This window comes from Malaclemys terrapin, chromosome 1 (genome assembly GCF_027887155.1).
Source record: "Malaclemys terrapin pileata isolate rMalTer1 chromosome 1, rMalTer1.hap1, whole genome shotgun sequence".
NCBI classification, from domain to species: domain Eukaryota; kingdom Metazoa; phylum Chordata; order Testudines; family Emydidae; genus Malaclemys; species Malaclemys terrapin.
The window spans coordinates 118,834,474-118,861,505 of record NC_071505.1 but is presented as its reverse complement, the minus strand read 5'-3'; the positions used below and the strand labels follow the sequence as shown (position 1 = coordinate 118,861,505).

At 40.8% G+C, this 27,032-nt stretch overlaps 1 protein-coding gene across 9 annotated transcripts in view; it reads right to left on the bottom strand.

Moving 5' to 3' along the window:
- The window catches only part of SOX5 (SRY-box transcription factor 5), an 822,966-nt gene that overhangs the window by 13,809 nt on the left and 782,125 nt on the right, over nucleotides 1-27,032 (bottom strand). For 6 of the 9 annotated variants that reach the window (XM_054036563.1, XM_054036572.1, XM_054036525.1 and 3 more), the window contains 3 exons: nucleotides 23,816-23,988; nucleotides 6,366-6,474; nucleotides 5,322-5,495 (listed from right to left, as the gene is read on the bottom strand). In XM_054036563.1, coding sequence (XP_053892538.1) covers nucleotides 5,322-5,495; nucleotides 6,366-6,474; nucleotides 23,816-23,988 — 456 coding nt within the window. The remainder of the gene's footprint in view (nucleotides 1-5,321; nucleotides 5,496-6,365; nucleotides 6,475-23,815; nucleotides 23,989-27,032) is intronic. The other 3 variants (XM_054036539.1, XM_054036586.1, XM_054036554.1) reach the window with 2 other exon arrangements.

Here is a 27,032-nt window from a genome sequence, read left to right as displayed (position 1 = left end):
AATTCTGATGAAAATGTTCTGTCCACACACAAAATTTACTTAAACCATCTTTAACTGTGTTGACTGATGCCAGTAGCCCCAATTCTCCAATTGGATCTGGGAAGGCAGACCTCCGTGCATAAAGTTAAGCACATACATAAATTTTTGTAGGCCCAGGGCCATAGGTACTGACATTTTCATCTATATCTCAATTCATAATATTTATACATAAATGTCATTCATTATTTTCCCCCTTGCAAGCTACAATCTCAATAGCGCAAAAATCCTGGCAGCCTCACCTCTCTTCCTAGCAAATATTTAATAGCTGCCTCCTGCAGTGATACCTCCTATTACTGTGACTTTATTGTTTTTACAAAATATACTAAAGATCATTTACTGGTGTGTTTTGAAGTATCATAAATAATTAAAACTCAACTATGCTTGTCAAAATAAATAAAAAGCAGATTTTGTGATGAAGTATCCTTGATTTTCTATTTATCGTTTTCATTTGCTTACTTACTAATATGCAAAATTTGGCACGCTGCCGCGGGTCTCAGTATGAATTGTTCATATTCTAGAGTGTGTCTGTCAAATATACATAGATAAAGAATGAGACCCAGATCTTTATGCCCGTGTAAGTATGTGCAGATTCAGGGGTCTGCCTGCACAGGTCACATAGCATGATCAAGGCTACTGTCATCAATCAACACAATAAAGTTAGGTAAGTACATTTTTTGCTTGGACAGAATATTTTCATCATATGTTTTGCAAGGCTGATTTTATTTTATATGTGTATATAAATACCCACACACATTACTGCCAATCCCAAGCAAAAAGTCAAAAATCTCATTACATTTTGGGTGGTTTTTATGTGACTTCTGGTTTTTGTGCTTTTAGTGTGTGCCTGGGTCACATTCTCAAGTTTTTCTCTATAACCATGAAGAGCAGAAATTACTTTTTTTTAAAAAATGATAGGTAGGCTTCTCACAATCTTATGAACATGGTAGTTAGGGCTCTAAGAAAAATTACTAGATATCGTGAGACTCATGATAAAATTGCAAGAATTGTCAACACTGCATATAGCTCCAATCCTGCTTTGGGATCTGTGCACACACATTGCTGCACCCAGATGATATCAGTGGTCATCTGCAAAGATCTGCATGCACAGATCACTGAATATCAGGGTTGGAAGGGACCTCAGGAGGTCATCTAGTCCAACCGCCTGCTCAAAGGAGGACCAATCCCCAGACAGATCTTTACCCCAGTTCTCTAAATGCCCCCTTCAAGGATTGAACTCACAACCCTGGGTTTAGGAGGCCAATGCTCAAACCACTGAGCTACCCCTTCCCCCATGAGCTAAGCCTCCCCCCAGGCTCAGAGTGTACATCCATACAAATACACATATATAGTACAGGTAGAATTGTAATACCACATAGAGTTAAGATGCTGTTTTCAGTTGCTTATAACTCTGCAAAACTTTAAACATCCAGGCTGAAATTTTAGATGCTGTGTGTCTGCCTCAGATTTTTTTTTTTTTTGGATTGATATAGACCCATGGTTTTCAATCTTTTTTCATTTGCAGACCCCTAAAACATTTCAAATGAAGGTGTTGACCCCTTTGGAAACCTTAGAAATAGTCTGCAGACACCAGGTTGAAAACCGCTGATATAGACACCTGCATTAGTGGAGTAGAGATTTGGGAGGTAACTTCCTATATTACCTTTAATAAATCTCCGTATGTATATTGTAGATCTATTTCTAAAATTAATTTATATATATTTAAAAACATATCTAAGGAATAAATTATTAAAATTTAAGGGGATCCAGCAGACCAGTTTTTTTTAACAGATTTCTTAACAATTTAATAAAAAAACCTAATCTCCACAACTTCAAGTTGCAATGAACAGATGGATGACAAACGTATACACAGATGAATTTAGTGACAAATCTGTGTATCTAATTTTTTATGCTTAAAGCATAATACCATAGTGTCAAACATAATCCTTAGAGAATTCTAGTGCAGTGAAGGGCACTCCTCTCATTTCACTAGAAAAATGACCCCGGCTCAGTGGCAACCCCATCTAAGCCGCTCTCAGCGACAGTGCTGCTCTGCGACCCCAGTGTGTAGCCGCACTGCTTAAAAAATATATAATAATTGTGGCTTTTCACAAAGAGACCCAAACACCTGGTTGATCTGTAGGTTTCTAGTTGCTCACCCTTCACCAGAGAGCTCCCTGCTGACTTCAAAAGACTGGCCTTTTGCAATTGAGGAAAGACCTTTGTAACGTTTCTGTCAAGAAAAAGGATATCAGGGCATCCCTCTCTATTGCAGAGGAGGAAGGTTAAAAAAAAATTAAATGTGATGCTGGAAAGGAAAAGAAACCACATCTCTTACTGCCTTCAAACATAGTTTCTTCCTCTATCTGGCAGCAACACAGTATAGAGTTTGGAGTCAGCTATGTTGTCTGTCACCTCTACAGGATCTGTAATGAATTTGCACATTTTACTCCAACTACTGTATATCTAATCAGAAAAAGATGTCCCCATATCCCCCTGATCTAGCGCCAAACAGTAAAAGGTGATTCCTTATGTTAACAATTTCAGCAGAATGGCTTATTAAAACCAGATTTTAGGGTATTATAAAATGCTTAGAAGCCCTTTAAAATGTCAACTAGAATCCCCAGAGACTGTGTAAAATGTCAACCCAGCTCAAGCGCCTGTTTTAAGCAGAATGAATTAGCAGCGTGCTGTCGGAAGTTGTTATCCAAAACAATCAGTTAAGAGGGAAAACATCAAGCTCTCTTTGTACTTTCGATATGAAAAAGGCCATTCAGAATGATCTTTGTAGATTTTTGAAGCTGATTAAAAGGCAGGTTTAATCAGGCCTACTCTAAATTTATAGACAGACCGAAACTGTTACTGCCTCTAGACCCTAGTCTAATCACATCACACACCTGTAACCAGTCTAATCCCTTTTAACCAGTATACATTTATCTTACCACCAATTTAGCCTTCTTGTCCTGTTCCTCTAACTAATCTAATCAGCTCATGCCACCCTTTTAATCAAGGGATAATGTCGTATCAGAACCAATATGTGCTGCCTCTTAAATTAATTTAATCTCGTCTTTAATTCCACCCTGCTGCTACCTTATCATAATATCACTCTAACCAATCTAACCTTATCTTCTAATACCTCTGACCAGTCTAACCTGAGCATAGTCACCACCCCTCTAACTAGTCAAGCCTTTTTAACCTTGTCATTATATTCAATTAAATTTCTCATGCCATTCCAAAAACCAGCCAGACCTTACTCAGGCAAATATTTTCATGCTCACACTTTTAGCCCCCCACCCCTCTTGCCTCATATATAAAATGTATAATAGCACAACACTGTATCGGTAGAAAAGTGTAACATCTTAGATTTACTCACCGATAATTTATTTTAGAAACAAACTAGGGTAATTCATTGGCCTCTGTGAGCTTGATCCACAACAGGACTTGGGCACCTAAATCCCAGAATCAGGCCCCACTTGAATTCACAAAACCCCTGCTCAGCTGTCACCAAACCTGTAGGCGCCTAAAATCGCTCAGTGATTTTTCCTGTATAAGTTGCGTAGGTGCCTGTGTTTCTGCCGCTGAGTCTGTGTACTGCAGTCCCATGACAGGCAGGATGCCTATGCCCTTGAGTGATTCACGAACTGGGGGAAGATAGGCATTCCTCTGCCTCACTCAGCTGCAGGCCTGATTTGATAAGCGGCCTCAGACCTCGCTTACCAGATTGAGCACCTATAGGCAAGTTTACATAAAATGGCAAGAAAAGGAGGACCTTGCCTATAGCCTAGTTGTTAGGTACTCACCTGAGACATGGGAGACGTCCAGTTCAAGTCTCCCCTCCACCTGAGAGGTAGAAGGGAACTGAGCTGGCGGTTGCTACCTCTGAGGTGAATGTCCTAACCACTGGGCTGTGGGGTATTCTGATGTGAGGCTCCCTCAGGTTCACCTGTTGCACTGTGGATAAGTAATTTTAAAGACTCACTGGAGCAGGGGGACTGGATCCTGAGTCTCCCACCTCCCCCGTAAGTACTTTAAGCACAAGGCAACAGAGTTATTCTCCTGCATGCTCATGTTTGTTCTCTCTCTCCAGAACAATGATTCTTGCATTATGTAGCCACAATGGAACAGCTTCAAGAGGAGAGATTGAGGAAACCCAACCCCAGGCTATCCAGTGGTTAGAACAGAGGTGGGCAAACTATGGCCCGCAGTAACCTCCAGCCCGGCTCCTGAGCTCCTGGCCGGGGAGGCTAGCCAGCCCCTGGCTCCTCCCCTGCTGCTCCCCCTCCCCGCAGCCTCAGCTCACCCCGCTGCTGGCGCAATGCTCTGCACAGCTGCAGAGCCACGACCTGACCCTGCTGACTTTTGTGAATCTCACTCACTGAATAGAGAGCCTAGGTGCCTACTCAGGCTTTGAGGATTCCAGTGATTTTCTAGGCACCTAAAAGTTAGGCCTGGCAATGCTCAGCCTCCCCATGCCTATGTTCCTTGGTGAATCTAGCCCTATGAGCCAAATTCAGTCCTCAGTTATTCCCTTTCTACTCTTCAAAGTGTCCCAAGGATTTAATGTAGGGGAGAATTTGGCCTAAGTGTTTAAGTAAGTATAGAAAGGTCTGAAGACTGGGGCATGGGATTTACTAGCAGATATCCGTGGCAAATATGTATTGTGTGGGATACGGAGAGTGGATGGGGATATACACATAAGTTCTCATGTTTCTTCTCTGATTAAGTGAATTTTCTCAGAATATCCTTGGTGTATGGATCATGCATTAGAGAGACGTAATATGACCGAAATATCATACTACCAGTTTTCTTTTTAAAAAGAGACATATTTTAGAATACAGGACTTTCATCTTTAGATCATTCATTTGAACACAGCACACTAGGTTATGAATCAGATACTATGGTGGGCAGCATTATAAACAACATTAGATAAATAAGAGTCAGTAAACAAAAGCTGTCACCAAAAAATGTAACAAAAAGTCATCTTATAATTATTCAGTGGTTCGTGGGAATGAGCTGGAGTTCTTTGTCTAGTTCCTGGTAGGCCAGTGTCTTCATGCCAAAAACACCACCACAACTGGCAAGCTGAATGGGCTCTCCAGATCATGGCTGATGCATACTGTTGGGCAGCATGGTGAACCTTGTATTGCTGTTGTCCTTGCCAAAACTATAATGTGGATAAGTAGAGGGTCTATGAACTATCAGTCAGGCCCTAAAATCTCTAAAATATTCAGTCAAAACCAAGGAGTTCTGCTACAAAAAATACAGTGCTCTATTAATTTCCTTACCCAGTATCTTGCTAATGTTGGAGTTGTGCATGTCAGGAAAGGCTTGAAGGATCTTCCTTCGCTCATCTTTAGCCCATACCATGAAGGCATTCATTGGACGCTTGATATGGGGTTCATTACTTCCACGCCCTCTGGATTCCCGATAAATTCTAGATTCTGAGACACCTGCACTTCCTAAAAAGAGGGGAGAAAATCATACCTAATTTGTGCTTTCAGTAACCTTCATCACATAGGGCACATTCAATAAACATATGTTCAAACTGCATTCACCATGCTTTCTCTTCTCCTTGAATCCTTCAAGTGTATCATATTCTTTTTTCTTGTGTCTAGTTTATAACTATATTGGTCAAATATAGTAGGATATGGTATAAATCTGATCTGATGAAGAGCCACATTCATTTTTGCAGACAAAAAATGTAAAGCTCTTTTAACGTTCTTTTACTGCTTAATAACCTAAAAAACCCAACTTTTATGAATGGAGGTTTGTTTGTTTGTTTTCTAATTTACAATATGTTGAATGTATTACATTACCTGTTTCCTGCCTCCTTTGTAATGAGAAGGGTGTTAATATATGGCAACATTAGGTGGGGCTTTTTAAAGCAAGTCTTTAACTAGCAAATGAACGTTTGCACAGCTGCCTTTGCTTGTGCTTGTGCTCCACAATAACAAAAGCAATAGCAGAGATAGAAAAAAACATTAAGCTTGCTTCATCAAATCCAAACAAGCTCCCACAGACCTAGCATATGCATCATCTATAGATGATCAGCTCTATAATCTGTGTGATCTCAGTTATTCAACATCTCTTTATTTCCTTTCCTTCATTTTTACAGTCATAAATGTGTTCTTGGTCCAGCCTTGACAAATGGAGTGCATGACACAGAATGATAAAATTGCCCCTAGATCTAAACCACCACAATATGAATAATTTCTCCTGCCTTGGTTAGTGGCCATTCCTCGCTTATCCCAGCCCTTCACTCCTATCCCCCAAAAAGGAGTTTGTGTTCTTCTGCACATACATAACTAGAAATAGGAATTCCTACTGACCGTCAGAATCCCCACTCATGTTGAAATCCATCATAGCATGGCTAAATTTCCCATCTTCATTCTGTTTTACTGCCAGCTGTTGAGTCAGGCTCTCCAGTGTTGTTTTGTCCTGTATGGGGAAGATGACTGGACTTGGATCAGGAAATCCAATTGCAAAGTTCATAGATAATTTAGAAGAATTGAGAGGGAAGGGGAATAACAAACCTGAAGAGTTTATTGGGAAAAGGCTTTAAAAACACACACACATGTTTTTTCAGGGATGGATTTGATTTAAGAGTCTACTATTCCATTTTAAAATTTGGCTGATTAGGTAGTGATGAGTAAACCTTGTAAGGCTGTAAAGTTTGGTTCAGTTAAGCACCCAAAACTTTGGATGCGCAACGCATATTGGACCTTTCTACACTCCTGAGTCGTTAAAACTGGTTTGGAAATCGAGAAGGTGCAGGCTTTCTTGCAGTATATCTGCAGCTCCATTTCTCCTCCCAGCCTAAACTCAAAATGCAGAGACATGCAACATTTCTCTTAATTGTTTTTATTAGTATTTTGGGAAGAAATCTATGGAAGCAAATACTAAGATTAAACTTTTTCATGTCCCAGGAAAGATTCAGTGTCGATTCAATCTGAGTTTTGGGCAGTGGTTGGTGTTCTCATCTAGAATGTCTGCCCCATCCCTGTCACAACTATCTATGACATGGAAGAAACGGGGTCCCTGGATTGCAGCAAGACAGTATATGCTACCAATTAAAGAAATTGGTCAGGCTACAATGTCTAAAGATACCGCCAGCACTATATCCCAAGGCAAATAATTCCAACATCCTATTCAATACATCCCTTCCTCTTTTTGAATTGCTTAAATCTACCAATGCAAAGGAGTTCCATTTTCCATCTATCTGCTGTTTGTACTGAGGTATGTTCTGCATTAATATTCTATTTTCTTGGCAATAATCTGTGTAAGAATAAATCTTTCTGGAAAACAATACCATATTTTCAAAATGTAGGCAGTTTTCCTTTTGCAAAGCTAACAAAATGGTATCGTGTCAAATTATAAGTGACTCTGGTTGAAAAAATCCTTTTGAGCTTTCTCCTGAAGAAAAATTTACCGCTCTGTTGATATACGTTCCTTTCTTGATGACTGTCAGATTTCAACAAAACTAAAAAACAACATTAGATCACCTGGCAATCTGGGACCCTAGAATGATTATATGTAGCCTGATAATTCATCATATTGTAGAAGAAAGCAGGAAAGAAAAAAAACAAAAACAAATGGAGAGGTGATTCATAAATTTGATCCTGCGTTCAACCAAAGATTTAAACTCATGTATCTTGTATTTGAGAAGGCTTTTCTTAAAATTTAGAAATGAACCTCAAACCACACTTCTGCTTTGAACACCCCAAAGCTTTATGTAATATTGTGTTAACTCCCTATCCCTCCCCAGTGTCTTCCATCTTGGCTCACCTCTGCACTTCTGGGTTCTGGCTGCAACTGGATGCATTACTGCCAAAACAATGCAAGACAAACTGTTCTTGTGGTATTTCCAATCCAACTAGAAACAGCAGGGCCAGCCTAGCACAAGTGAGAAAGTGTTTGTGACATTTCCAGCCACATCAGATTCAGTTAGTTTGGAGACGCTTCAAATAATCACCCAAGCTTTTCAGGTGTATAACTGAACCAAACTACTTACCCTTCTTAAGTTAGCCCATCACTCATTTCCAACACAATGTGAGAGTATTCAGAAAGAGAGTCAGTAATGAGTTTACTTTGTTTCCCCCTGCAATGGATCTATAATGCAAGTCAATGGTTTTCTCAAGAAACAATTTACCCTCAACTTCCCTAGACCATAATGATATAGTCCAAACCTATTTAGGACAGAAGCCATTTTAAAAAAAAGTCACTGTCAGCCTAAAGTATCAAAAACTTCCACTGTCTTCTGATATTTGGGTATATGATGGGATTTTTAAAATTCTTTTTTAGACTAAAACATGATTTTTCCTGAATCATGTATAAACCTCTTAGAGAAACAGAGCTGAGAGCGCAAAGACCACTGGCTTAACAGCTCTTCTTTATGTAGTAAATGCAGCTCTTAAAGTTGGGGGCAGTTATATTCAGAACCACATTCTACCAACGTGATTTGATTCAGTCTTAAAGTCACGGAATATTCTGCCCTGCCATCTACCAAGCACACACTGGGTATGGGTTGTTATCAGGGTTTGACTTAACAAGTCCTCAGATACTATGAAGCTGTCCATCTTGCAAAGAATCTGGCATTTTGAGGTTCAGCCACATTAGATGAAGTGTGAGAGAGGAAAAATGGTCATCGGAGGGTAGAAAAGAACAACAGAAGAATGCCGACTTCTTGAGCTGCACTGTTCAGCCACATGGCTTTGAGCTGACACACTAGAAGGCTCAAAGTTACAAGTGATCAGAGGGAAGTCCAGACTACATTTCAGCATCAAGGCAATCCCTAACCTGCTGCTACTAAAACATGCAGTATAATAAAATAATTCAATTAGTAACTATAAAGTGGAAGTTGAGCTAATTCTCACAGGATATCACTCCAAAACAGATGATGTCAAAACAGAACGCTGCACTTTTGTCATGCCCCTTTGTGCCATGACTTACGTTAACCATCAGTCAGTCCAAGAGCAGGGAAAGGGAGAGGATAGCATATGGGGGCTGAGGAGGGGGAGAGAGGGAATGTGTTATTTAACTTTAATTACAATACATCAGAACAGCCTGTAAGTCAAAAAGGGTACAGCTGTTACACTTCAGTGACAACTAGCAGCTACCGAAGTAAGGAAATATGGTTATTTCAAACAAAAATCCAGAAACCCCCAGTGTGGGAACAATGGTTATCAAAATAAAGAGGAAAATAATCAATATCTTGGAGAAAGAGGCTAATTCCTGCAGTCCTTACACAGGCAAAACACCTACTGGAGCACGACAGAAGGTGGGGAATGAAAGTCACCATGTATGAATAATAATAAGATGTGGTACCTGAATAGCACATTTCACATGGATGCTCTCAAAGTACTTTTGAAATTCTCATTAAAACTCAGTGCTCTGTGTGAAGTGGGCACTATTTTACCCATGCAACAGATGTGTAAATTGGGCACAGAAACTCTCCCTCCCAAGGTCATGCAGTAAAAGAGGAAAAGTGGTAGATTTGAGGACAGAACACAGGTACTAAGATACTGTGGGGATAGGCACTTTTATAAAATCCTGGGCACAGAGGTCATGTTCTGATTCCCAGTCATGCAGTCTAACCACTACACAAGCTGCAGCAGTTTTCCTCCAAACCTGACATTAAAAAAAATGCGTAAAACAAACACATGTGCAACACGAAATGATGATTAGTAGAAAGGAGCTCCAGACATGAAAAGCGCAGATAAGCACAATTATCCCTTATTGTTTTACCAAAGGAGGTTACACTAGGTGGGTAGCAGTATCTCATTAGCTGGAACCTCTCTCTTACCTTTCTCAGATGATATTTCAATGCAAGTTGAAAATACTAATGGCCACGTACAAGCAACAATGGAACAAGGGCTCTCTTCCCCCCACAAATTAACTGCAACATGCTGATAATGCCAATCCACCCTCATCTCATAAAATCTATTTAGTGACTCCAAATAGGGATACACAGTGGTTTCAAGTTCACACATAAAAAGGATCCATTAATCATAGTTATCGTAATTTGGTAGCCAGTTACGAGTACTTAAAACTCCCACTGCTCCCTATCACCGCAGTAGTTGTGTAAGTACATAATAAATGATACGAAGGCTGCCAGGTGCTACAAATGATGGGCTCAGTGGCACAGGGATGAGCGCAATTGTTACTTGCCACTGAAGGTCAGAAAGAAATGAAACATCAGTGCACTTTGCATTGAGCTAGACCCTGAACTCATTTTAGCAATTATATCACAGCTTCTTGCGGGGACATTCTCATGATGTCCTGAAAGATCCCTTCAGTGCTAAGATTTTTGAAGGAAATAGATTGATATTCCCTAAAATACTTCAAGTAGCAAGTACCATCCACGAGATAAGCCAATGGGTTTTCAACCTGTGGCCCGCGGACCCCTGGGGGTCCACAGACTATGTCTAAGATTTCCAAAGGGGTCTGCACCTCCATTTGACGTTTTTTTTAAGGGGTCCGTAAATGAAAAAAGGTTGAAAACCACTGCTATAAGTAGTAAGTGAATGTCATCTGTTACAACCTGGATCAAGTAATACCAAGTCTGTTGTTGGGAGTTGTAGAACTAGCCGAGAATCACAGACGTGATACAAGGGCTACTTGAAAAAGAGTCAGATTTAAAATGAGCGTCCAAGCCACATGAAAATATACAGTAGGGAAAAATCCTGCCCTGGCCCAGCATTGGAGTAGGGGCTTGAGCCAGCCCCCACTGAATCTTTCTTTTGAGTTCAGTGGAATTTGGATCAGGCCCCAGAGGAGCTAATAGATATTTTTCCATTTGTAACATCTGTGATTCTATGACAAAATTAGGCAGAGATTGAGGGAAACTATCCTGATGGTCAGTTCAATTAGACTGTAGCATAGTCTCACTATGGGAGCAATAAAGCCCATTGCTTGGGTCATTTAAAAGCATAATAGACAAAGCAATCCTGAAAATAGCCCCACTCAAGAGGACCAGAGAATTATAAGAGTGACAGACAAAATCAGAAAAACACACATGAGAAAATACTTCCAAATTGGCTTAACTGGTTCTACAGAGTACAGCCAATCAGGAAGAGTTAATAGCCACAAACAGATGAGAAGTTTTTTAAGGCATAACCAAAGAAAGTAATCCGTTGGAGAGTTAGTGGCAGGGCTCCAAGCAATGTTCTAATTATATTTTTAAAAAGAAAGAAAGAAAAGAATACACACACACACACAGTCCCGGACCAAATAAAACGACTAAGCATCACCGTCAGACTCAGTTACGTGGTCAGCTGCAAAAGTTACTTGGCTCTCTGTCATGGATAGCTGTCATAACTTAACAAAACACTGATCTAAAAATGACAAGAACTTGATTGCGGTCTCTCTCTCTCATACAAGAAACAAAGCATGAGGAGTCAAAACATCTGTTGAACAGACTGATGACCTTTGCCGGAACTCCTCCTACTGCTACCCAGATGTGAATCAAAACCTTGCAAGGTTTGGAAAATGAACACGCTCTAATATATTCCCCTAATCACCCTTTGCCCTTCCCCCACCTCATTTTGGGCTCTGGTAAGAAAGCTGAACATGCATCTGAGATTATGTGCATGCTTCCATTCTTGAATTACTCCATAATTCAGTAGGGCAATGTGAATGCTGGGCCCATGGTGACAGATCCCCCCCATTGAGACATTCATTTGGCCGGAGTACTTGGCAAACACTTAGAGTATGCTGAACTCTGTTAGGGTTGTGTTTTGCCAAAAGCCTTTCTCAAATTGCTTAATTCAAGGTTAAACATTTTACTGAAGCTGTCCGCTCTTTCGTATTCAATTCCCCCTCCATCTATACCCAGTTTCCTTGATATGAATATTTTCATTCAAGTTTGATACGCATACGCTTTCTTGAGCTCATAGGGATGTAGCCACATGTCAGACACAGCTATCAAATTCATGTTCTTCTCCTTATTCCAAGTGAACTGACAGGATCAGACTAAGAAAAATCCCTTTGTCCAGCAGCCTGGATGAACCATAAACTTGGTCTATATAAATGAAATTTTGATATCGTGCTTGTCAGATCTTGCACTTAAAAATCCTGAGTGCATTGACTGAGCAAGTGTCCCTTTGCCGTAATTTCCTTATATACAGTGTCGAGCAGAAGAAATGGATGGTTTGCCTGCCCTGATACTTTGTTAGGTGCCCCTCTGATTCTGGTCATCCAGTTGTGCCACATACTGCACTAAGGGAAGCATGTGTCTAATTCCTAAAGGGCAATATGGAGCAAATCTGCTGGATGGCAACATTTACCAAAAAAACCTGAGGTGAGAGGCTAGTTTTCAAATCAGCCTTTGATTATAAGACTCCGAGGTAGGGTCCACAGCACCCTGCAACATGTTGTATAGTGGTGAGCACAGAGACTCCACTCAGTACACCACAGTTATTAATAACTGTTCACATATACCACTCAATCAGCGCACACAGGAGTTTTTAAGTGCCGGTCAGATCAGATCAGCCACTAGTCCATGCAAGAGGGCCTTGCAATATAAGTTCCTTTCAGCTTGGCTACAGAAAAACATTCTCTGGCTGGATAACCACATTGGAGATTTTAGTTGTCCTCTGAGAAGCCACCTTAAGACATTTTTTCTAGCCCATAAAAAGAATGAGAGTCCTATCCCATTATCAGACATAAGTGAGACCTTTTTAAACTAACCTTTTTTCAGTTACAAAATCCCAAGTGAAGGTCCTGTGTCCACTGAAGTAATAAGCATCGTAATAATTTGCATTTATACATTGCCTTTCATCCGAAGTTCTTAAGGGAATCTTACCACTCCCCAGTGAGATAGGTGAGTATAAACAATATAAATGAGGGACAGAGAGGCTAAGTGAGTTAGGTCTACACTACCACTTACTTCAGTATAACTTATGCTGCTCAGGGGTGTGAATAAGAGCTTTTCCCGCCTCTCGTGGAGGTGGATTTATTATGCTGACAGGAGAGCTCTCGCCCATCAGAATATAGTATCGTCACCAGACTTGCTACAGCGGTGCAGCTGCATCAGTGCAACTGTGCTGATGTAGTGCTTCTGGTGTAGACTAGCTCTTAGTTGCCTTAGAACTCTCAGAATACAGAAGCAGAGATGGGAATTTGGGAGCTTGTATGCACTGAACTGAAGGATTGGGCCCTTAGTCCTGTATTTTCCCTCCTAGAACATGCCAAATACACATGGATGTTGTTTTTATTTACATCCAGATGCAGGCAGAAGATTTCCCATTTTAAACACTATGCGGTAAGCCCACTGGTGACATAATGGAATGCACCTTCATTGACTTTTGCATTCTTACTCCAAGAGTGAATTTGATTCTGTATTTTTGGGAAGGGGTTTTTCTAAGTTGCTTATCATAATATCTCTCACACATTAATGAGTTCATCCTCTCAACACCCTTGTGTAGTAGGGAAGTATTTATATCCCTGTTTTACAGATAGGAACCCGAGACAGAGAAATTAAGTGACTTGCCCACGGTCACACAGGAAGTGTGTGGTGGTGCCAGGATTTGGACTGAGATCTCCTGAATCCCAATTCAGTGCCATGACCACAAGCCATATTTCCTCTGTGACTGTGGAACTGGGATTCGTGCTGGTGACATGTGTTATCAGGAAAAGCAAAATAAAATATAATAAGATCAGCTACAGATCAACTGTTACAATGGATCCTGCTTGTAGGACTATAAAACTCATAAAAAGCACATGCATAAAATGATAAAATTGAGTGAGACTTTCAAATGCTGAGTTAGTAATTGTTAAACCCCTCTGGCTGCACTATTTTATAGCCTTCTACTGTACTAATGAAAAGGGAAGAAACAACAAAGAAGGGTTTTAACCTTCCAATTATATAAACTCTATGGACCACCAAAGAAGATGAAAGATTATTTATAATGTCACAACAATTTATCAGTTGCGGATTTTGTTGTTGTTGCTTCATCGAAGTTAAATATGAAGAAACAACGTATTCACCACCCCCTCAGCTCTTTCACTCTTTCTTATCTGAGATCTCTTTCTTGTCTATGGAATAATAATCCACGCACCAAATCTAAAAGCAGAATTAAAAGAATTAAAACAACACTCCTCATTTGAGGGGCCTTTCTGATTTTATGGTACTTGTTTTAAAAAACTCTTCAATTCCAGTCTCAATTGGAACTGGATGGCTTGGGAAGTCAAACCCTTTGACTGCTGGTTGTCTGTTCAAACCCAGTCGTTTGAACTCTTGGTTCAAAAGTGACTGATAGCTATTTGGTGAGCTACCCTTGGTGGCCTCAGTAAACAGGTGTCTTAGCAGCTGTTCTAGTAAAAAGTTGCCCTGATTATAAAACAGAGAAGCTCTGAATTGACCGTGCAAAGTCTTAACTACTCTCTTATCCTCAGAGGTGGACTCCAGATTGAACTAATGGGCATTAGTGGAATGGAGTATGCACGTTTACTTCCTGTGTTGTACTTGTTTGTGGATATAGGCCTTCAATTTCCAGAGCTGCCACTTCCGCATGTTCCACTAGCACTGAATTCATACAGTGCCTGACTTAGAGATCCTTGAAGTGAATGGAAAGACTCCCATTGACTTCAATGGCCTCTGGATCAGGCCCCTAATGTATTTATTAATGTTTCACTCCACAAACTAAAACTTCCTCAACAAGTCAACATGAGTCAACAGTGTGCTCTTGTTGCCAAGAAGGCTAACGGCATTTTGGGCTGTATAAGTAGGGGCATTGCCAGCAGATCGAGGAACGTGATCGTTCCCCTTTATTCGACATTGGTGAGGCCTCATCTGGAATACTGTGTCCAGTTTTGGTCCCCACACTACAAGAAGGATGTGGAAAAATTGGAAAGAGTCCAGCGGAGGGCAACAAAAATGATTAGGGGTCTGGAGCACATGACTTATGAGGAGAGGCTGAGGGAACTGGGATTGTTTAGTCTCCAGAAGAGAAGAATGAGGGGGGATTTGATAGCAGCCTTCACCTACCTGAAGGGGGGTTCCAAAGAGGATGGAGCTCGGCTGTTCTCAGTGGTGGCAGATGACAGAACAAGGAGCAATGGTCTCAAGTTGCAGTGGAGGAGGTCCAGGTTGGATATCAGGAAAAACTATTTCACTAGGAGGGTGGTGAAACACTGGAATGCGTTACCTAGGGAGGTGGTGGAGTCTCCTTCCTTGGAGGTTTTTAAGGCCCGGCTTGACAAAGCCCTGGCTGGGATGATTTAGCTGGGAATTGGTCCTGCTTTGAGCAGGGGGTTGGACTAGATGACCTCTTGAGGTCACTTCCAACTCTGATATTCTATGATTCTAAGTAAGGTACTGTTTAGAAAACATTTTGCCTAAAACAAACTGTTTTAAAAATGGTAGAAAGCAGCAAATCTAAAGGAACAGGGAATTATCTTTGCAAAGATGAAGAGGGCTTAGCGGTCCAGTATGTATTTTTGTGGTGACCTCTGTAAGTTAACAGTCAAGACTTCAAAAAAATGTGGAAGCCCCTTTTCTCAGAGAAGGGGTGGAGGAGAGGTAGAAAAAGTGGTGTAGGCAGCTGTTTCCCTCCTGCAAAAGGTTTTGCCATGTTTATTCCAGGACTCAACTGAACACAGCAGTGGATCTACTGAACTGAGAATAGGTTGGGAGTCAGGGAACCTGGTTTCTATTCCTGACTTCACAGCTGACATGCTTGGATAAGTCACTCAACCTCTCTGTGCCTCAATTTCCCCATCTGTAAAATGGAGATAAAGATACCCACCTTTGTAAAATGCTTTGAGATCTATGGGTGAAAAATGGAATATAAACACAAAGTATTAGTGTTCCTCCCAGCAGGCGAGAAAGTGCCATAACATTTGGTCTATGATGACAATGAAGGGTTAATCAGAGAAAAAGTGTGGGACACCAAAAAATGAAGTGGAAATCACAGCCCATACAGGATATCCAGGGAGGGAGGGCCTGCATCATTTAACACAAAGTTAAGAAAGCGGACTCCACTTTGCTGGTAATTGTTTACTAAACAATGAGTGACTCAATTACTTAGAAGCATTACATATGTACAGACTATTTTCTTCCAATTTTTTTCCTAGGTGTGAAAGCTGCTAAGCCACTGACTAACATTTCAGCAATGCTCTCTGCCCTAATAAAGAGATTCACACATTTTCCATCTAGACTATCTCCTGAGTAGAAAACTGCCAGATTTTCCAAACCGTACTAACGCCTGATTTGTTTGCTCACCAGGATCAACATCGTGCTCATTCCAACAAAGAGCAGAGTTCTACACACACACACCAGGATGCTAGAGGCTGTTTGTAATTCAAATACATGCATACATACAAAATGAATACATGCATTTTAGCACTGGCAAAAGCCTGACAGTCCAGACTAAATGGGCCTGGTCATCTTCTCACTAACACTAATTTAACTCCTTTGATTTTAGTGGGTTTATTCCCAATTTACACAATTGAGAGTTAGAGGAGAATGAGGCCCAGGTTCTGCTTACTCCCAGGCCAGATATAAGTGTTGATATTGGCCATGATCTTATTGTGACTCTTGACATACCTGTTGTTTTACTTAAACCTCCAGCTCCTGGTGCTATGATTTCGTGAGAATCTAAGATTTCATTTAAAAAAAAAAAAAAAAAAACGGTTTCCAGCCTTCATGGTGGTATGGTAGAGCAAAGTTTAAAATCGTGACCCTTGGAGGCTCAGAAACTGCAAGGCAAATTCAAAATCATTTAAAAAAAAATCCTCATGCTTTCTTTAAGCCATGATTTGGAGATGGGGAGAGGGGCTGACTCATGCATTTTGAATGTTTGGGGTTAGTAATGCTGAGTTTGGTATATGTAGCTTCAGGGGCAGCTTCCCCATGCGACGCTGCAAATGTTGTCTTGAACTCGATTTGGAGGGTGATTACTCCAAGGAGTGAACAGAGAAGCCAGGCTACATGCCGATTCAGACTTTGGCATCACTATAGGACCCAGGGTTCTTCCCTCACATGTTTGTGTGCTATTCCTACTGATCTCAATGGGAGTTGCACACGCACATCTGTGGGTACAATTTGCCCCTCCCTGGTGCGTAGCTTGTTTTATTAGCTAACCCTGCCCATGCCTCCCACAATAATGACGTATCCAAAAAAACACACGATTTTCCCTTTATATACACATATATGAACTTTTAGCAGGGATGAAGGTCAACCAGAAAAAAGTTTGCTTTAAAATGAAAAGGAGGAATCCACATAAAGCTTGACAAAAACCTCATCCCATAATCATTCCCTACCATGCGTGGGCACTCACTAGCTGAAAGTGGTGGCACTGTGACAAATGTAGCAAAACCAAAAGCAGGCTCTATTAAAAAGAGAGAGAGAGAGAGAGAGAGAGAGAGAGAGAAGAAGGAAAAAAGTCTTCCACTGGCCATCTGTGAAAATAAGGCATGTGGCCATTAAATGCAGAGGCTGTAAATATATGCAAACCCCAAGAAGCAAATGGGAAAAAATGAACTAAACTTTAAGCTCAAACAAATCAAAATGTTTAATGCTTAGTTAGCAATGCTGGGCAAAAACAACCTGATCTTTGCAGTGTGCAATGTATTTTAAATGTATTAAAATGTATTTAATTCAATTAAAAAAAAATAAAGATGTTTCAGGGGAAAAGACACTAGATTCAGAAGCTCTCTGAATAAATTGCCCCTTTACTGTGAATGATCCTGTTGAGATTGTTGATTGGACTTATTGAAAGGCTGACATACAGAGTGATGGATGGGCGATGACATAATACCTGCTTGCCTTGTTGTCGTGCTCTTTGAAAACTGTCTGCTCTCCATTGATACCATTAACAAAGAGGATTGCAACCCCTTCCACCCTACCCTGCATTCAAGAAATTTCCACTAGCAAAGAAATTTCCACTCAGCAAAACAGAATTAAGAAAGTTTTACTGGGTGTGCAGGATGGATAGGAAAAACCAGGGACCACATGTTAACTTCTGTGTTGGAGGGTGATTTGGAGTTTCTAACAGTCAGTTGTCACAAAAAAGCCCTTCGTCCCCACATAGTATAAAAATTATAAACAGACATATCTCTCTGCACTCTGTGAGAACAGAACAAAAATATTATACTATTAATCTGTTCTAGTGTTTTCCAGGCCAATGAGAAATAGAGAGGGCTACAAATTACAGGACACACATATTACATGTACACTGAGTTTGATGTATAAATGTATATAATGTGTCTGTGCAGTATAGCCTTTGCTAGCCAGCAGAAATGCTACAGTATTTTTCCAGTAAAATACTACATGGATCATTAAAATGAGCAGGGTTTAACTTTTGCAGAGCACTTTGGTACAGAATATAAGCACTGTACCTCTGAATTAATTTCCAGTGGTTTCCTTTTACTTAGAAAACAAGAACAAGTTAACTGCCCCCAGTTCCTGCCTTCCCTTGCTTTACTATATCCACAGCCTGCTCACTATGGGCCCTATCCAAAGCCCTTTCAAGTTAATGGAAAAACTCTCACTGGCTTCTGTGTGCTTTGGATCTGGCCCCCTTTGGGAACTCCATCTCCAATTTAGCCTTTAGGAAGAACAATGTATTATTTAAAGCAAAAACTCAACTGAAAAAAAATTAAAATCCCATTTTATAGCAGCTTTTCCCCATGCCTTCAGTGAAGTGAGCTCTAGTTTTCTATTTCTCAAAGAGCAGCATCTGGTAGCTCAGGATTAATAATAATGCACTTCCTCACCTCCCCTTAGGGGAAAGCACAGGCTGGATTCACTTCAACTCAACAGACCACTGCAGTTACTTAAGAGTTAACTCTGCTGGCCCCATCCATCACGCAACCAGTGAGGCATCAGGAAAGAATGATGGATGTAAAATTATTACAGGGCTGCCACCCGATACACTTAGTGCCATTTGTAACTAACACTGGAACTGACACACTTTTTTCATTATTAAACATCCACATTAAGTCAACATTGGTCACTGTCATTTCATGTTTGGCACTCTGTTAAAGGGAAGAGAGAGAAGGGGGGGTAGGGTGGGAGTGAGGAGGATGATGGGAGATGGGGTGGGTGGAAATGAGAGGAAAGGCATCCTGGACCTAGTGTTCCAAAAGCATGAGTAATAAAACAGGCTTCTGCTTACAATGCTGGAATAAATATTGTTACAAATAGCTCTTTAGTTACAACCCAGCAGACAAGTACATGTCAGAGCCTTTTAGAAGAGGGATGTGCTCTCAGCAATAAGTGAGGGAACTGGTATCATAGGTTAAGAAACACTTATGGTTGGTTGGTGCGTGTGTGCGCTGCTTGTGTATTTATAGGTGTGCACAGCACTCAGATATTAGTATGTCTATTTGATGGCGCATACCTGAACACATATGAATTTGTATTTGTGGAGCTGTTTCCATGCACACCTGTGTGTGTGTGTGTGTTTACAGATATGTGAGTATGTACATGTGTGTTTACTTGTTTATAAGTTCTGAGTGTATATACAAATTTCTGGCTAGCTTTTTTGTGGTGGAGCATACGCATCTGTTGTATGCACACAGGTGTTGTGTATTTGTATATGAGTGCATTGTGTGTTTGTATGCATGCACACATACACCAGTACCTGTGGTTGCGTACCTTCAACGTGTAGAAGAATGTGCAGTTTTTTGGCTGAATAAGTAGATCATAGTCCACTTTCTGATGCTGCCCACTGCAGTGTTTGCTCTGGATGAAAATCTGCACTCTTAGAGCTACATTTATAAAAGGTAATAGTGTTTATGTAGAGTAAGTATCAAGCTATAATTAACTGTAGATCACAATTATAAATAAAACTATGTTCCTGGGTTTCTAAGAAACCAGAAAAACACACACACACACTTCTGATTTATCTTGAAGCATTTCCAAGAAAAGAATTTTAAAAATATATTTTATTGCATTCCCAATTAAAATACGTTTTAGTAAAATCTACATTCATTATGTAGATTTTACTAACACCCTCTGAAATCAAAGTACTCATAAAGTGTTGGGTGCCCACAAATCAAGGCATCCAAAAATCCTAGTCACTTTTGAATCTTTTTTCCTGCTTATGCCTCCTCTAGCACAATGCCTATCCAATCCCACACAATTTCTCTCTGTCTGACTCCTGCCTTACAACTGAGAGCACTGCCCATCTACAGAGACCCATCCCAGCTGGGAACATGAAAACTAGCCACTGGGTCACGTGAATATATGGAAAACAGTTTTAGGAGGCACATTAATAAAAAGGGATTTCCTGCCCCTGTGCCTTTCCAGCCACACCCAGCAGACAGATCCTTAACAGTACTCGTGACTTTGGGCAGTTCAGAAATGCAGACCCAGGCATTGGTGGGTGGGATTACTATTTGTGCAATAAAAAGGTTCAACCTGCCCCAGAAATAGCTCCATAACTATACCGACAACACTGGGAAAGAAGGGACTCAAACTCTGGACCGCACCATGGCACAGTGTGCCTGGCCCATAAAGATTTGTAACATTCCAGTGAGAATGAAGTGATTCAGGATCATCTTGCTCTCCAGCACATGGCGTACACAGCTATGTATCAGTATACATGTGTGCAAGCACCGTAACCAATCATTAATGCGCTGATTGCAATGCCTCTGTAGCTATCCCGTTCCCACCTGTTCTGCAGGGAGCGAGGGACAAAAGCAGGAAACCCAAAGGCCTGACAGTTTGGTGTGTTTGCCTCTTAAATCACTGGGCTGGCCCTTAAGCTTGTTGATGTAAACCCTTAGAGACCAATCTATAATGTTCTCAATTTCTCTCTTCCCATTACCTTTCTCCTTTTCTCTTCCATGAAAAAGGAAAGAAAAATCTTAGGAATATAATTTAACTGAAACTGGCAATACTTTCCTTTTTTTTCAAATGCCAGGGGGAGGTCTTGATAAAAGCTTTATGCAAAAACCTAGACCCAAACACCCTCAAACTTTGGAGAGGTTCTGATCCTGAATTGGCTCAGAACTTCCCATCTGGCTATAATTAGATGAGAAGACCCAGAATGTATGGAAAGTTCAGCTAGGTTTCCAAACGTCACAGCCACCTCCCTTTCTTTCTGCTGGGTCAATCTAACCCTTTCCCCCCCCCCCCCAATAAATCTCTGTCAACTCTGAGATCCTGCACGTCCAAAGGAAATTTCACAACTAGCCCCTATCAGTATAATGGGTCAAACCAGCAATCCAGATCCAAACACCACTGCACTTTCGTAGAGTTCCGATTTGGATCTAACCTTTGTGTCTTCTTCAGAATGAAATCCTGAAAAAGTTTGGCAGCTATTGTATGAAAAAAGCTATTGCCACTTTAGAAAAGAAAAACTGAACCCCCCCGCCCCCAACTCCGCAAATGCAATACCTTCCACTCATACACACCCAAGCCAAACAGGGAACATGAACTAGAGAGCAAAATAAACCCCAGAGCTTGCGGTGAGGGTGAGAAGTGAAAACAGAAGGGCAAGGAGGAGCCTAACAATAGGAAAGTAACAGAATAAAGCGAATGCAGATGGTTCCACTCCTGTTACTTAATCAAAAGGCTGTGCAAAGTCACTAGAGCCGGCATAAAGTCATGTGTTAGAACAACAGCTGATCTGTGTATTAAAGAAGATTAACTCGCAGTGCCATGGTGGAGGGCCTGGGATTATTTTATGTACTTCCATTGCTGTACAAGCCGTCAGCACAATTACTGCCCTCCGATGTGAATGACTGATCTGTAACCACAGCTAAACAGCATGCTGCTTAGGGGCCTGGGTGCTTCATGAAGATGAATTTCCATACCATCAAAGTGCTTTTAATGGGCTCCCTGATCCAACCACAAGGCCTGCTTTGCAAGTTTATAGGACTCAGGATGAAGGCTTCCTGTCCAAAAGGATTTGGTCGGTTGTCACTTGACAATTCCCAGCCAGCACAGGGGAGGAGAGGGGGGAGATAGGTAGAGTTGTCTCTGCTTTGGAGGATTAAAAAAAAAAAAGGGTACAGATGCTTTCTGAATGCAACCAACTGCTGTATCCACAGCTGAATTCAATGCGCTTAACAAATAACGGCAATTTAGCTATGCTTGCGAGGAATAGCTTGAGTCACTTTGCATTAGCATCTGGCTGAGTGTTAAAGTCATTTCTACATGGGGAGCACAGAAAAGGAATTTCTGCTCCAAGCATCCTTTCAAGAATGCTTAAATATTTGAATATAAATTCCTTTGTGCTTGTGATCACTTCGCCTTATAGCTGACACTCCACTTTTCCCCCTTCCCTTCTGCTACTCTTCTATGTGAAATGCCATAAACATGCTCTGTCCCTCTCTCTCAATACCCAGTGCCCTTATTCTTCTAAAAGAGGTTTTATGTACTGCCAGACACCTATTACACTGACCTCTTTTTTCTCCCCCTTCCTCTCAGGAGAGTGCATGAAATTGGAGCCATTTCTACATCATTTACACCCATGCTAGGCTGGTGAAAAAGTACAGTAGTGACAGACTCACATGTACATTTAACATTCATTATCCGGTCTGCTGGCTTCTCACAGCTTATTGATCAAACTCCATCTAAAAACCAGGGAAACTGGAAAGCTATCCAAATTAGCAATCTGCTCGTTCTGGACAATATTGTTTGACTCACAAGCTTCCCAGGATGACTGACTTTCAAGTTATTGCTAAGTAGCTGATCATTTTTATTCTATCTGTCTGCCTATCTGAATGAGTCACATGGGGATCTTGGAATGAAAGAGCCACCAGAACAGGGGATCCGATAAAATTTCGTTTTCACCAAATGCAATAATATTTCATCTTGATTATTTTGTAGCATTAAAACAGTTTTGTGTGGAGAAATATTTGGGAAAAAATCATGGAAAATATATTGTAAAAACATGAATTTGTGAAGCACCCAACAACTTTTGCACATTTCTGTCTTGGGTAGCATAACTGTCTTCATCTCAATGTAAACGTGGCCAGGAAGGGAGCAGTGGGCCTAAGTACCCCTTCAACAAGGGGCAGGGCAGCAGAAAGTAGTCACAGGCATTTCCTGAAAAAAGCAGGAAGTCGTGGAACCTGTGACTCTTGTAACCCCCATGACAAAACGACTGTGCTAGATACAATATATATAAGTGTTCCCTGAGAGGAAAATATTACCTTAGTTGACAATTTTGCTTATTACAGCTTAGCTGGCAAAATTTGAATAATGCAGGGCCCCCTCAATTCTAACGCTTCTAAGGTCTACTGAAAGTATTTGGTGCAGTTCGTATTGTCAATTCTCGGTTTTTTCAGTTTTGCTAAGTCATCTAACATGACTTGACAGTTCTATGTTGCAATGGTCACGAAACATCATATATGACAACCTCATAAAGCTAAATACCCAGAAGCTGAGCCCGAGTATCAGCAAAGCTTATGTTCCTAAAGAAGCTTGCATATTTGCAAATCCAGCTCATCTCACAAAAACATGTAAGCATTTCCATAAAGCAAGATTTTTACTCAGACCCAGATATTTCAAAGATCACCTAGTTATAATACATATTGACAGCCTGGAACAGAGAATTAGTGGTCTCTAAAGTTTCCATGAGGACTTTAACTATGTTTTAGGCTCTGTTGTCTCCGTGTCTGTGTGGGGCTGTTTTTCGTTTGTTTGTTTGTTTTTTGACAGAAGCAGATATTCTAAAAGGAAGGAAGGAGACAGAGCAGGGAAGAGAGGAAGAGAAAGGAGAGGGAGAAGGAGATTGTGTGTGTGTGTGTCTGTAATGCCTGAATCCCGAGGAAAATATGATCACCCAAGTGACTATCAGAAAAGGGAGTCTCAGAAACTGACCTTTTCTGTCCTGCAGTTATTGAGACCCAGACTATTCACAACAGCCACCTTCCCATCAAGCACCTGTTGTTCCCTCCGAAGTTGCTCCTTCATCTGTCGGGCCTCCTGGATTGCCTTGGTAACAGCATCGTGGTCATTTAAATAACCTGACGACGTGATAGAAGAAAGAATATCTTAAAAAGAAAGGAAGAAAGAAAGGAAAGTTACGAGAAAACATTTTCGCTTTTGTCAGTGAAACTCATCAGTGCTTTCCTTGGGCACTTAGTTAAATGAGAAAGAGACAGAGACAATGAACAGACCCATAAACCTGTCTGTGCTTGGAAATTATGCTGCTCTTATGATAGAGCCACCTGGGTATAAACCATGAGAAACATTAGTACCGATAGCATCACTCTGATACTTGATTCCATTAGTTTCAATGTTTACCCAACATTATAGAGATTGGCCTTGTGGTTTGTATACAGCAGGATGTAACTTGATAGGGGACGTGGGAGGCCTTGATCATGCAAGCAATCCAAAACTATTAAAAATAGACCATTTTTTTCTTCCCTTTCTTAAAACTTGTGAATACATTAAAATAAACCACAGGTGGCGGTGGTTTGCTATAGATACAAGGCGCATAATGGCTGGGAAAAGAAACTTCCGCCGTCGAATGCTCCCCACCACCACCTGTCATTCAGAAATGTATAAGAAACCGCAGCTACATGGACCTATGTTCCCACTCTATTCATGTTGCTGATAGTAGGTCAGATGTCTACACTATTTGGCTGTGAATTCACTGCCTAGGGTTCAGCACTAGTAGTAGCTGAATTATTTCATTTTAAAATGTTACAATCATCACCAGCACAGCTAATGCTATTTAATTTTAAATGTGATACTCTGTCATTTTTTTTTCCTTTAGCGTACTGTAGATTATACTTATTATGATCTGCATGTGATTTGTAGGATGGAATACTGATGGAAGACTCCAAGCCCCGGTCTATTTTTCAAACATTATAGGAGAAGCTAGTATCTATCTCTCCTCCCCACCCACCCCCCTCCACACACACACTTCTTTCTGTCTTTTAACTAGGGCATAAAAAAGGCATAAAATGAATCTGTAATATGAAATTGCCCAGAAAAGGGACTTCTGTTTGTGACATGAGGCTAAATCTAACCAGATCCATTGGTGAATTGTGACAGATGGAGGGACTGTGAGACAGAAGGCAAGCACTAATCACACACAAAATGACCGGCTTGCCTCAACATGTTCCATGGATTCCAGCAAACTTTACACCCTAATCCATTTTTAGAACAAAAAACATCTGGGCCATAAATCCTCTAATCTGCCAAAACACGCTATTAAATCCCATGATTTGTTGAAAAACACTAAGATTAAAGAAAGGAAATATAAAATGGCTAACTGCCGTGTTAGGAAAGTGTTATTAATACTCTTTCTTTGTCTCAATTATGAATGTTCTGTTCCTAAAGAGCCTTGTCTAATCATGTCAGATTACACATCCTTGTTGTATTGCTAGACTCTTCTATCTGATCCACTGATTGCCAAAAAACGTTGAACATTGTCTTGCTGCTTAAAACATTTCAGTGGAAGAAGCTGATGTCAGATTAGTTCAGTGCTGCACTGCTGTGCCCTCATTACACCCCCCCCCCCAATGAACCTGGCATCCTGGTCTCCTTTGGAGAATTGAAAGCAAAAGTTTCTGTACAGTCTGGGTGTAGGGGGAGCAGATCAACAAATACCTTTCAGTTAGGTATCTGAAAACACTGGCAGTTTTACATAAAATTAATTTGATCCACATAACTTATTTTTACTAAATGACCTGGCTCAGTGATTTCAGGGCAATGACAGCTTTCAGGGCAATGACAGTGCTAGGAAGGATGTAATCCACACCTCCTAAATGGTATCATAGGGTGGTTTTTTGGGGGTGGGGAGGGTGGTCCCCATCTTAGCAAGTCGCTTGGTTCTTTCCCCACCTTGCATCTGTTATTGATCAAGTTTGCACTTGGTCAGAATAAATTAAAAAGCAAACAAAAAAACAGTGACATTTAAAAACAACAGTGCTCTTGATTAGGGTGGGTATAATAGTTATAATCTGTATTATAGCTGAATTTGCCTAAGAATTGGAATTCATGCCCTTCTCCAGACCATTTGTTTTTTTTTCCTGACTACCACTCTCTCTGAGAAGATTTGGCACACGTCAGTGAATAAAAGCAAGCACTCCTTATGTTTTTCAATAGCTGCCAATATGCTAGAATGCAGAGAAAAGATTAATATAGATACAAGTCGAATGTAAATTATTTTTGTTTAGGGTACATGGTGAATTATTGACGGAGAGATACTAAATGCACTTAGTTACAGGGATTGCCAAACCAGTATCTAGATGTTGGAGACAACGGGGAGGGGGAAGGGGGGGACTTGTTTTTGTTTTTAATAGGTAGGCATATGTCTGTTTCTGAAAAGAAATCCCTTGATTTAAAGTTGTATGTGAAATCATGACACGTGTGACTCCTCAAGTTATAGCATGATTTACAGGCAGTGTGGATGTATCTAACCAAAGGACCACATACCATATGTGCCACTTCACCAGCTACATGCTCTACATTATTTCTGATATAAAGGTGCATGCTCCCCTTGACCAGATACAACTGAACAATATTGTGAGCACAGTGAAAACAAACAGTCTGAAGGATGGATTTTAAAAGGTGGTTTTAAAGTGAATTTAGTAGTGGGAAAGGTGCCAGCCTATTTGAATTCCAGGACAGTGGGCCTAAGCCCACCTAGGTCAGAAGGCCCACCGTCTCGTGGACAGCCCTGGAGACCAAAGTCCTCTTTTTATCCAGAGATCAGAGACAGCATGGTTAATGGCCTTGCAAGGTTCCCACCAGTATGCTTCAGCCCTGTGCTGGAGCGACCTGCCTCTCAAAGTAAGAAGATAGTTCAGTCTACCTAGTCCATTCAGTACTTGGTCTTTTTGCTTAAAAGGACAACAAGGTTGTCAATTGTGGTGGTTTTATGTCATGTGCAAACTTCTGCTGTGGGCTTGACTGAGCTAAATAACTCATTTTGTTAAGGTCAACAAAGAGTTTATACATGGTAATGGCGTTTGCTTACTACAACGGTAGCTGGCTGTGAACTAGTTACTTAGCAGTAAAAGGCTCCACATACCATTACCAAGCCTCTGAATCATCCAGTCCTCCATAAAGGACAGATTTTTGA